General features: G+C 38.6%; 1 protein-coding gene across 4 annotated transcripts in view; it reads right to left on the bottom strand.

The window, feature by feature from the left end:
- Window positions 1-538: 538 nt before the first annotated feature.
- LOC149016067 (oxysterol-binding protein-related protein 1C-like) overlaps window positions 539-13,230 on the bottom strand; it is a 33,914-nt gene continuing 21,222 nt past the window's right edge. For 3 of the 4 annotated variants that reach the window (XM_089157194.1, XM_089157195.1, XM_089157193.1), the window contains exons 7-11: window positions 11,875-12,042; window positions 11,655-11,795; window positions 1,860-2,090; window positions 1,639-1,752; window positions 539-1,531 (exon numbers count right to left, since the gene is read on the bottom strand). In XM_089157194.1, the coding sequence (XP_089013320.1) occupies window positions 1,364-1,531; window positions 1,639-1,752; window positions 1,860-2,090; window positions 11,655-11,795; window positions 11,875-12,042 (822 nt within the window). In that variant the 3' untranslated portion in view covers window positions 539-1,363. The remainder of the gene's footprint in view (window positions 1,532-1,638; window positions 1,753-1,859; window positions 2,091-11,654; window positions 11,796-11,874; window positions 12,043-13,230) is intronic. The other variant, XM_089157192.1, reaches the window with a different exon arrangement.

Raw genomic sequence — 13,230 nt, 5'->3', positions numbered from 1 at the left:
CAATAATCAGCCCTCGACTAAGCCAAGCTGACTAGACTCTTGCCGACGATATGGCGTTCGAATCACCCGAAGGCTCTATTCATTCGCAATTCTTTGGATTGATTTAGGGCATGTTTGGTTACATGAATTCAGAGATTTCAAATCTCTAGATTCATGAATCTGAGAATTATACCCGTTTGGTTGTAAAAATCTCTAGATTTATGAAATCTAGAGATTCACATTTTTACACTAAAATCGTGAATCTGTAGATTTATGGGTAAGGGGTGAAATCCAGAGATTTCAAAAAAGCTATACATTTGCACATTCACAAAAATCACGTCAATCAAATTTTTTTTAGGATGAATCCAAAGATTTCATTCCACAACCAAACATCTAATTTTATAAATTATAACTCCATAGATTTGAAATCTCCAGACTCATGTAACCAAACAGGCCCTTATGTATTCATATTATACTCTCCTTATACTTCACGCTCCTTTAAACCGAAATAAATAAATAAATACCTCACATTCCTTTATGATTTCTTCTTGGGTTTGGGTTGTTGTAATAACCTCTCTTTCTTCTTCCGTGACGTAGTGCAGGCAGCAACATAAGTGTGCTATGTCAGGCATTTAGGAACGAAGCCTGACCGTTCCCTGATGATATCTCCCAGTGCAACCATCATCCGCGTTTAGCCTGCCAAGTTAAAGCTTCAGCAGCAAACATAATTTGGTTTCTCCTAAGCGTTGCAAAGGAGGTAGCACCAATCCTTAGGGAGTAGATTTACTTCCATTTTGATACGGGAATTCATAACTGACGAATAAATGTTAAATGCTCAGCGTGTTTGCTCGAATTAATGCTATGTATAGCCATATCATGTTAGTTATTATCCCCCTTCGAGAATTCATTAAATTGACCAACGACCACTGGTTTTTCTCCTGTAAAATTTACCTAGTTCCTTTTGATGAAAATCAGATCCATGGTTTGGTTACTTCCCAAACTAATTCAAGGTTTCCTGTTAAGAAAGAGAAATTACTACCCTATAATCAACACAAGTGACAGTGAGTTAGATCTGGCAGGAATACGTTTTGACTCATCAGATCTGAGACCCAATTCAAAATCTGGCCTAACGATCAGAAAAAGAAGCCACACTGACACAAGCCCGTTTATGCAGTTATAACCGACAATGGCGGCGCAGCGAATCCACATCCTCACATGAAAATTTTGTATAACTTGCTTTCACTTTGTTGACGAGTACCTTAATCTAGAGTGTGTAAACGCAAGCCAGATGACACTTCAATTACTTGAAAATGACAGTAACCCACACAGGAGTTGAAAAAAATACAACAAGAAAATAGAAGGCACCTTGGAAATTAAACATAACTCAATCTGATGCTGGATCTGCAGGGACTTGGCCAAAGATATCAGGACAAGATTCCCAATTTTCTTGTGCTCTAGCTTCCCAATACCCACCAATATAGTGGTATGCATCACTTCCTTTATCCTGGGCAAACCACTGAGGCTTCCAGCCTCTCTCTTGCATCTTTCGTGCCTACATTTACATCATGAAATTTCTCAGTAATTCCAGAACTATTTCTTTTCCACGTAAAAACCAACAGGAAAAGAAAAAGAAAAACGATAAACCCAGTATGGTTTTACCTGCCGCTGCCTCTGTTCTAACCGCAGCTTCTCGGCATTGGCCATTTCATATTCACCATTTTCAAGGCACCTTTGATCAGGTCTAAGCCTTGAATCTGTAGGTGGCAACTTCTCCTGCAAATAAGAGAAAAAATTTATTCATCAATGGAGAAGTTTATAGGCACATCCAGAAAAGTTACCCCGAATGGGATAGGTCACAGAAAGCTCATCATTCCCTGTACCTTCAATCCAGGTGTAAGCTCATTTAGTGTAATTGCAAAACGTGTCAAGCTATATCTGGTGGGGTAATTTGATGGTTTGCTTCTCTTCCAAAGACAGTGAGATTGAGACAGAGATTCCGATCCTTTTCCCTTCCCAGGACAGTCTCCATTAACATAATGCATGCTCTCATCCCATTTTCCAAATAAAGTGGCTACAGTTTTTCCATTCCTATCTTGTACAACGCCTTGTACCTGTAACAGTAGACAACTGAATCTTTCAAATAAATTGATTAATGGTGTATGACCAGGATGTCACTAGCAACCTACAGAAACAAAAGGCCAAACGTATACATCAAAAGCACACAAAATAGGAGGGCTGGTTCGTTTAGCCAATTCTGAGCCAGCTCAATGGACCACAGGGCCAGCCAGATAGGGCTTGGAGTTGCTGGTTCTCCCAAACCCTGGGGATCATTTTGCCATTCTTGTAAGTTATTAAGCTGAACGTATGGACACAAGTTTAAAGGGTGGGACCAAAAGCAATAGAGTTCAGGTGCAACACGTCAGACATCCAAGTGGACCAGATCTGAAGACTTCATAAAATTTAATTACTATTAGTAGTCTATATTCTGTCATTCCTAGATACTAGTTCCTTAATTTCTATTTTAAGTCAGGTTTCATTTGTTCTCTGAAACTTGAGGAACAAGTATGGTTCTCTATAAATGGACCAAGTTTCTCTCCATCCACATTGAATGGAATACTCACTGAGGCATGTGAGAGGGCTGTTATGCATATGGGGAAACCCTAGAAGGGGTTTGTGAACCATCTTTGGGTGGAGGAAAACTTGGTCCTTTATGCATGAACTTCTATTCCAAGTCAAGTATATGTTTTTCTTCGTAACTTGAGGAGCAAGTATGGTCCTCTATATATATTGTAAAGTCTTTTAGAAGCCTCCCCATAATTAAAATTAAAACAGTCACAAAAAATTGCTTTCAGCAAATCAGACCATGGTGTCTACACCTTTGTTGGTGACAGTGTCCAAGGGACAATGGAAGGCAGATACGTGTCTGACTGGGGAAAGTAAATCCCTCTTCATCCCTCCTCTTTAACTTCCTATCTCCCCCTCTCTTTCTTGCTGCTCCCTTCCAAAAGGTTCATGCTAGTGTTCTGAGGGCCTCTCTTGGATATCAGAAGCCAGCCATAAACAATGTCCAGTTCTGGTGCTGTTGTGACCTGTTGATTGAAGGCTACCGCTGAACCACTAAGTTGATTTGCTACAACAACTTCAGAGCCACATAAGTCCAGATACCACTCTCAGAATCTGCTGGGCACACTTGCTCCAATGCCTCGATTTGTATTCCAGCAGTCATCTGGCTGATCTGCTCAACTGGACCCAAGTTTCTGTTTACTATCTTTCCAATTCTCTCAACCTGACCATCCAAAACCCTCACCAAGAGGAGGGCCTAGGTCAAGTGAAGCCCCTAGGGTTTCTGCCCGGTGTGTTGGGCAGTATGCAGACAAGTGGAAGTCTCTCATACTTGGTTTTTTTCATAGCCATGTAATTTTGCTTTGGCAGGGACCATCAAGTAATTCGGTCTAACCCTAGGGACAGTCTAATCCTTTTTCCAAGTCTCTATAGCAGGTTTTTCCCCCTTCTCTCACTTAATGAAGAAGAAGCCCATGGGTTGGACCCATAGTCCTTATAAAGGTCCACTTATAAAAACCTACAGTAGCTGCTGCTGTTTATTTCATATTTACAGTATATGTCCAAGTCCCAGTCATAATGGGACTTCATATGTTGAAGTCCTAGTAATGTAGTATTGTATTAGATTGATCAAAACAGTAGCCAAATAAGACCTTTCACAGGGTCAAATTTGATAGACTTAAGATGAAACAGAATTCAGATGTGAAAGAGGGCTGAAATTAGAGTGGTATTATAAGGATAATAGCATAACAATACGGGTTGAATATATCTTCAAAATAGAGGCAGAATTATGATAAAGAAATTGAAAGGACAATACGAGGGAATTGAGAATAACAATGTAACATCTAGGCTTCACACCACACAGTAGATCGATTGGATCAAACTCCAACCTACCTTGATCAAACACAAAGATTCTCCATAGAGAATGAATGCTAACAAAGCAATTTGATATCAATTGATGAGTTGTGTGTCCTTACCTCTTACATAAGTCTCTTTATATAACATTCTAAAAAATCATAAACATTAATGGTAACATCCAACCACTAGCTAACACCACTAACACCACCTACCTATTAATAACTCAACTACTACCTAACAGTTGAAAAAGGAAAAATCATTTGACAATGAGTTCTTCTATTTTCAAAACACAGCCCCTTTTATTAACTTTTCAAGAACTAGACTTGGGCTTAGGTCTAGACCATGAAGATCAAAATATGTGGGCTAACTTTAACCCACTAAAACAGTCCTAGCCCATGAAAGCCATGGGCTGATTTGGGTGATAGCTTTAGGCCTTTGATGGGCCTAATCTAATGGACTTCTTTTTCTTCTTAAATATGTCTTCAATTCTGCATCACCCAATCATAACGGGACTTCTCAAATAAGGCTATAAACAGGCCCCATCGACTGGAATAAAGAACAATCAAATTATTAAATATTTTTCTCAACATCTTGAGTGTTCACTGCTGCTGCAACTTCTGTTCTTCTTTTTTTCTTTTTCCTTTTTTTTTTTTGGGACAAAAAGGCCCATTGAAGAGACTGTTGTTCTAGGCAAATCAAGCCAAGATCCTTACAATGTCTGAATGGACATCCTTCAAACTCCAATACCATTCAACTCTAAGCATCTGCAAGGCTCCCTCTCATCCAGGTATCTGGCAGCCAACTCAAGATGAAGAACTTATTGTCTCTATGGAACCTACAGAAAATGTTTAACCCCTTAAATGTAATAAATAAACTTGTCAAATATTCTTTTATTCTATATCATGAGTTTGTACTTCCTCACATGTTTCAACACAAGAACATGCACACAAATCTCCATATTCTGAAATTCTTCCGAATTGTAGAACTAGAAGCTACAAACCCCTTCGTTGCAGGTCCACACCAAATTGGGCTACTTTTCAATGAAATTAACCTAGGGTCAGTATATACGAGTTGGGCTTTCATTCCAAGGTTTACTCAATTACATGAGTATGAAACAGGTAATATAATTAGTTTAATTTCATTTTAGATGTCACAAATTAAAAGTCACAAGGCTTAACTAGAGTTATCGGGCCAATTTAAGTTAAGGATATACAGTTTTTTATTTATTTTTTTATTTTTTTATATCTCAATTAGCTAATTAGGAGTTAGGACCAGCCCCCTCTTCTTTTTCTGTTTAGCGTAGTAATAGTCCGTCCCAATCTGGAATAGAACTTTGCTTTGCAGACTGTTGATACACTATGTACTCCCCTATCCCCCATCAGTGGGAAGGTAAATTAGACCTTCACTTAATTGATTCTGCATTGTAATATTGCTGGCTCTTGCCTCTTTCTCTGTAGAAGATTGCTTCTGGTGTTCAAAGTACAGTTGTTGATTAGCTGGGGAGTAATATCCAGGTTGTTTGCTTCTTTGGAACCCAAGTTGCTGACAGGAGTTTGGTGAGTAATATTTAAACCCAAGAATTGGCAGTGGAATCAAACTTCGACTGAAGATCTGCCTTACAAGCTGCTGCCTATGGAAGACTATAACCAAGTATCAGAATTCAATGTCCCACCCCTCTTCTTTCCCTATTAGTACTTGTTTTCTTGAAGGTCCAATAACCGATCATCCACCTTCTTGATAAAAACCTACAATTCCACCACCAAACCTTCTTGAAGTCACTAGTAAGGTGTTTATTGTGAATTTCCGCCCAGCCCAGACCAACCATTGGACCACCTCCATCCGTGGACTACATAGAAACATCACCAGCACCATTAACCTAGCGAATTGCCATAATTCACCACAATGGACCTCTTAAACCCTAGATCCTACCTTTTTCATGATTTATAAGTTCCCCAAGAGACCAATTTCAAATTTAGACCTACATCAATCTAACCATTAGATCTGTCCATCCCCTAAGTGGGATCCAAGATTCAGGTCAATCAGACCATGGCAGTGCTAATCCTGGACTGATTAGCTACCTTCTAAAAACCCTAACTAGTTTCAAGAATCCATCTTTTACCCAACATATCATTCTCAAATTTTAAAAATCATTCTCTTAATACATACAACACACATCCCCCATTCTTAGGTAAAGCTTTATTTTAGAACCACTTCTAGAGTAAATACAGAGCAGCACCTTAAGTCCCTGATATCGATTTTTCCAACCTACCATATCCTCCGCCAAATTTGAGTTGGCTCTAATTTGAGACCTTAATTGGCTCTTGCTACTATTGAAATTACTTCAACCTATCAAATTGCTCTTAATCCTCCCACTGATGTAGCCTGAAATGAATAAGGGTTAATTATCCAAGTTATTTTAGGAGAACCAACTCAAATGGAACCAAGAAAGGGGTTCTTAAAGTTTCGGCTATGGGCTATTGTGAGTTGTGGGGAGGAGCCAGTTCTTTTTTCCTTTTTTTATTTGTTGGGTGGTGGGGGAGGGGGAGAGTTGGGGATGGGGACACTATCTATAGCCTTACAACTGAAGTCCTAGTGAAAACACGGTTAGACAACTAAAAATCAACTCAAATTTAACTTGGGTTTGATAGTTCAACCCTTATAAGGGCTCCCCCATCAACTTAACTCTGGTTTCATAGTTCTTTTGATGTCTATCGGCGTCTGTTATTGCTTCATATGCTAAAGTGAGTCAAGTGTAATGAAGTTTCTTGATATGTCCTTGTAATTTCAAGCTGGAGACTTTGATATGTATACTCCATCTTGAGGGGAGTGTTAGTGTTTCATTTTCTATTTTAGCTTTTTTTTCTACTTTGGTTACTTTCTATTTTAGTTACATTATATTTTGTTACTATATGGTTTTCTCATTGCTTAATTGACAAGTAATCTCCATAAGATAGTTTCCTTTTTAATAGATTTGGGAGATTCTATACAATATGTAACTTTCCTTTTAGTTGTAGTTCAGATTAGGAAAGTTTTCTGAAACTGATATTTGATTTTACATGATAAAAAATGTAATAAGGAAGCGTCTCAACACACACATGAGCTCTTTCTTCTCTTTCACTTATCTTCTTCTTCTCTCTTAATTCTTGGGCTGATTACAGGATCTTGAAATTCTAAAAAGCTTTAATAAGGACTAATTAAATAATACGAATAATATGTATCAACTCTAATAAGGATTAAGGGCTAATTAGAAGGAAAAAAAGTATACAGAAATTTTCGTACTCCACTTATATACCCATGTTTTACGTCCATTAAATCGGCCAATTACAAAGCCCTAGGGTATTACTTATCCCAGGGAACAACATGTGCACCCCCCACCCTGTGGGCATGTGGATTTGTCTGGCTACATCACAGTGCCTCTTTTGAATGGATACTCAAGACTAGTAGGGTATATTCCTGTCTTCCCTTACTGATGTAGATAAAATAAACACATGGGACAAAAAAGCCAAATACATATATGGCCCAACTCAAAATTTTATTTTAACGGACTTGAAATATGGGTTTTACATAGGAAAAAAGGATTAGTGTTTCTCCTTTTAAATACTTTATAGGCTTGGTTTGGGACTTTGTCTTAAGAATATATTAATTACATCTTAACTTAATAGGTTAAGGATTGGCTCAACATTCTCTTTTAGTGTATGAATCTATGTATGAGGTTTCATATTAAGTTGTAATAGGAAGCAAGTATTGGACATGAATTTCATTAATGAAAATCTTTTTCTGCTTCTGTTTTCTTCCCCAATGAAGATTTCATATTATGTTTGATCATGGCTGATGGGATTGGCATTGGAAGCCAGGGTGATTCATTGGTGGGACTAATGTGGATCCAACTGACTCCTTGATGGTGGGATGCTTGGAAGGCTCAAAGAAAGCTCCCCTTCAGCTTGGTTGAAAAATTTCCTTTATATTTTATCAAGATTCAAGGTCAAGCTCAGGATTGAATCTTTATTTAAGTTCCTACATACAAACAAGCAGTTCCTCCCCTGTAAGTTCAGCCTATTTTTTAATCATTCCAAACATTATTTCCAAAACCTTCACAAGTCCATCCAACATTCCCACCTTCTCAACCCATTTTTCCAAACCATCTCCTGAAATCATCCTACTACCAAATTCCTTGACAAACTAACCAATATCTAGTTTATGAATCCCAAAATCTCCTCGCATTGTATCTAAGTCAACCCAACCATCGCTTAGGAGACCCATGTAAAGAAATAGTCTTATACATCACCCAAAACAAAACAATCTTCTTCTGAACCTCAAAACACTCAATTCTCAGTACCCAGCTCATCCCAAACATCACCTATCATTATTCCCAAATTTCCAAATTCTTCATAGATTCATCCAACCATCTCATCCGTTATTTCCCAATTATCCCATTGAGACGTTTCCAAGACTCAAATCTCCCACAGCACCAGTCAACAAACCAGACATCAAGAAATCTTTCCAGAAAACTCCATTCTTCCCAGGGGAAATTTTAGTAATAAACCCAATTTTGACCATTCGAAGCTGCCTGTTCATTATCCTGGAAGAATTGGTCACCAGATGATCTCTTATCAATCTACAATCTAAGACTACATCACTTTCCTCCATCTATTTTCTGTTCCTTCTGTTCCTTCTATCATTTAAGTCAATTACACCTATTCTCTTAACCTTGCTATACCATCCCCGTTTGCCATAAAATCCTAATTTCTTATTATAACTATAATTGAAGTCCTAGTATTCATTTTGGATTTAAGATTTATATCTGCTGGTCTGATATTCTGTTGTTATCCACTCTTGAGTTTTGTTTTTGGCCCTTAGATTACACCACCTTTTTAGATAAGTAAGATTTATATTAATTAATTAAAGAGAAAAAAGTACAAAGAAGGCATCCTCCTAGGACTCCTTCAGAAAGAGGGGTGAGAAGAATCCAGACAAGGAGGGGCATTCCCAGAACATAAACCGAATTACAGTCTGTAATAAACATATGCTGCCTTATCCCTTTGAATTAGTTCAACTGGCTCTGTAGGGAAGACACTAAGATCCCACCACACTTGTTGCTGGCTTAGCTGAACCCCTGCATGTAATCTGCTGGCTGGTTTTGTTCCCTCCACATATGTCTAAACTCCACCTCTTTCAACACCGCAGCCTCTCGCAAAATGCTACGCTTTATAGCTTGGCACTTCCAAGGCCCTTGGGTAGCCCCATTTAGATATCCACCGCCAATTAAGAATCATATCAGACGGATACCTCCAAATATCCTTATTGAATGCAAATCTGAGTATGGCCTGCACTGCCAGTTTACTTGTCTAGCCATATACCATATTTCCTGCACTTTCTTTGGACAACCAAACAACAATGTGGAAAAGTTCATAATTCTTCCCCTTCAGCTCACCCTACATTACCACCTTCATAAATTTAAGAGACCACCATAATCGGTCTAGATATCGAAACATCAATACTAGGACACTCTGACAAAGTGATTACTCTACATAATCCATGCAACCACTAGTGGAAAACCACTAATCCTAAGTCAGAAATCATCCAATCGCACTAATTTGGTTGTGTATCATGGCGGGCCCTAACCAATTAGCTTCTTTTTCATTTTCCATTGCTCTATTCTTTGAGGAATAATCCCTATGCAGTGACATACATGTTTCATTTCTAGAAAAAGATGATGTAAACATAGGGACCCCCCCTGGCCAAACCCTAAAATGGGCCCCAAGGCCCACCCAATCAACTGCCCCAACCTTATTCCAGGGGTATTTTGGGTATTTTAGACCTTATTTTACTGGTGGAATCTAAATTCCAGAATTTCATTCTTCTTAGAAGAGCCCTAATCCACTTTTAAAATTTGTATTTGAGTTGTTTTTGACTTGGTTTCCATTAGTTATGGATTAGACAAGACTCTTTTACAAAAAGGGTTCCTATATTTTAGGAGTGTTCTATCTTTTAGGAATTTTCTTTTGATTAGGATTTGTCTTTATTAGTTGTTGAGTTAGTAGTTAGTAGTTGAGTGTCTTAAGGAGTTCTTTTTCAAGTGAACTTCCTTAGATAGAGTATTAAGTTATTTAATCTTTTATTTTTAGCATGTGTCTTTTAGATTGATAGATTCTATTTCTAGGGTAAAGTTTATGTCGTGGGATCCTAATCTATAAAGTTATCCCATTTATAGTCTAGTTATTTTAGTGGGCTATAAATCAACCTATTGGTTCTTTGTAATTCTTCAAGTCTGATTATTGAATGAAAAGTTATTGAGTTGAGGACTGGCATTCCTATTTGAGGGGGCCTTGGCGGATTTTTAGTTAAGTTCTTCTTCAATATTCAACATCCTTCTTCAAGCTACTTCAAGTCTTCTAGTTCTCTACAGCCTTAACAAATTCCAGCAACCATTAATGGCAAAAGCAGTCAAGAATCAAGTAAGCACAGCAACCCACCCCTTCCCTCACCTCCCTACCCCATCACAGCCCTATTTAGCCCCTCCTCCTCAACCACACAACAACCCTAACCACTCCCCTGCCGCTCCCCTGTTCTGCACACCATTTCAGCACCCTTCCCCTTGCAGCCGCAACACAGCAGCAGCTTCCCCCACCGCCTGCAACTCCCGTAGCCCCTGCACCTACCCCCTACGATCCTTCCCAGCCCATCCCCCACCCTCCCCTGCCCCTCTGAAGCCCCCAACCTCTCTTCTCTCTCTCTCTCTCTTGGACTCTCTTTCCCTCCCCTCTCTGCCTTGCAGCAGATCTGAAACAGAAAAGAAAAGCAGAAAAGAAAAGAAGAGAAAAAAGAAAAGCAAAGAGAAGAGAGAAAAGACACAAAAGAAAAGGGAAAGGGAAAAAAAAAGAAAAGGAAAAGAATGAAAGATCGAAGGAAGATCTTTTTTTCAAGATCCAACACAAAATGATCATTCCCTAACTTTTTCTCTTGTCCCAAAATTCAACCCATATCCATCTTTCCACAATCCAATTCTATTTTGAAACCTAATTTTATTCCTTTCCAATTGATCCCAACCCATATAGTTTTAATTTAGGGTTTCCTCAGAATCTCATAAGAACCCATCTATTTTTCCCTAGTGTTACCATCCAACTCCCATCTATTCAGAGCAACCCTTAGGCATCCCATACAATTATTGAACTATCTGCTGGAAGATTCCGGGCGGATCCTCAATTCCAGGGAATCTTCTCAAGAAACCCCTAACCCAAGAAACAGATTCATATCAAAGGATCTCTGGTTGTATACAATCCATGATCATTGCTAACCTCACATTCAAAAATGTACAAGGTTCAAGAACAGTATTCAGCTGATTCAGCCGAACTATTAAGGGCCTGTTTGGTTACATGAGTCTGGAGATTTCAAATATCTAGAGATTTCAAATCAAAATTTCAATCTATGGAGTTATAATAAAATTAGATGCTTGGTGGGAATGAAATCGGGTTCAATCATTAAAAACTATTTGATCGCGGATTTTTGTGAGTGTGCAAATGTATAAGCTTGAATGTCCGATTCCACAGTAAAGTTGATTTCATGACGGATTTTTACAACCAAACGGGATAATTCCAGATTCATGAATCAGAGATTTGAATCAATAGACCCCCAAGAGAATCCAGAAATTTCAATCATAGAACAGATCGATAAGAGCCCCAAGTTCCTAGTACACTAGAAGAAGTGAAGAATGAAACTTCCTATACCTATGAAAATACAAAAGATGAGAAATAGGTCACCTGATGAGGATTTCGGTCTATGATAGACTGCTCCTTGAATTTTAATTTACATGAGTAGTCACGATTTCCCTGAATACGCATTGTACCATAGTGGTCGCAGTAGAGCTTTCCCAGTATAAGATTGTAAATTGATGTAGTAACCTGATAACAGGGCCCCCTTTTCAGCAGGCAATTTACATGATAAAATATGCTTAGGAATTCTAAACTACCATATTCATACCTTGCTCCACTGAAAAACTTCTCCATCATCAAACTCAAGGGTGAGAACACCAACAGGATCAAGTTGAATTGAGCGTCCCCAGAATTTACTTTTAAGATTGCTATCTGCCCAGAATTTCCATCCCGTACCCTCACAATGGCATGCAACGATCATAGGGTGATGACTTACCTGTCAAATTGTAAAACTGATATAAGCTATTTCATCCTCAGTAAAATTTGATCAAAAGAGAGGGGGGGGGGGACAAGAGAAGAAGAAGACAGATAATATGAAATGAACGCATCCATGTGTTTTTGTTTTGGTCCTGTGAACAAGAAGACAACACACACACCACTCATTTAAGGGCCAAGAATAGTTATGCTAGTCCAAAAGAGCTTGTCTTGATTGGTTGGCAGGCCATGAACATTTGACTTAAGCCCAAATGAGGTATCCCAAGTGGCAAAACAAAGCATTGAGAATCATAAGATCCAACAGCGGGAGTAACTGTATATAGCACAGACCAACTTCGTAACTCATGCGAATAAAAAGGAGCATATGTACCAGCATCAAATTTTTCCACAACTTTTGGATATACAACTGAGTGTAGAGTAGCAATCATGTACTAAACATACTAACCACTATATTAGCAGCATATTAAACAAACCTCAAGTATGTGTAACTACTGAGAATAAGTACCTAGGATCAAATATAATTGGATCAAAAAACAGAATTGACTTGAGTTTTTGATAAATTGTTGCATTTTTCCCCCTGTTGGGAGGGGGGTATCTCAGGAGTATCTGACGGAACTTGGGCCCTAAAAAGCTGAGTCGACTCCAGGTCTTGACAAGTTGTTGCATTTTTTTTACCTGTCTCGAGATATTTGATGGGTATAGGGCTGGAAAAAGTAACTCTGAGAGTTCCATTTTGGACGATTAGTTTTAACAGCTGAAATGAACTAAAATTTTAAATGCCCCCACACAGAAGCCACTTTTTACAAAAAAGTAATGAACTCGTATATTTGTATAAATCCAGTCTATGATATGTAACATAACAATAGAGATGTTCAAACCATGGAACAAGATCTCGCCGAAATCTCACAAAAGCGAGATCTAAAGACGAGATCAAGGTGAGTCAATCGAAATCCTAAAACTTGACCAAGATCTTGGTCCACCCAATTGCTTTAAGTCCCCTATCTCGAGCCAGACAGGTTAAGACGTTGACCTATCTCACTCTCTCTCTCTCGCTGTCTCTCGCCTCCCAACTCACCAAGACCTTCCAAACCTCCATTTTTGCCCCTTTTTTTGCTGAATTGATGCCGAATCTTGACCTGCAGCAAGGTTTAGCACATCTACATCAAGAAAAGAAGATCAAATAGGCCAT

This window comes from Hakea prostrata, chromosome 5 (genome assembly GCF_041222555.1).
Source record: "Hakea prostrata isolate BN-2017 chromosome 5, UWA_Hpros_2, whole genome shotgun sequence".
In the NCBI taxonomy this organism is placed as follows: domain Eukaryota; kingdom Viridiplantae; phylum Streptophyta; class Magnoliopsida; order Proteales; family Proteaceae; genus Hakea; species Hakea prostrata.
Note: the sequence above shows the minus strand (reverse complement) of the source record. Positions and strands in the feature narration are given on the sequence as shown.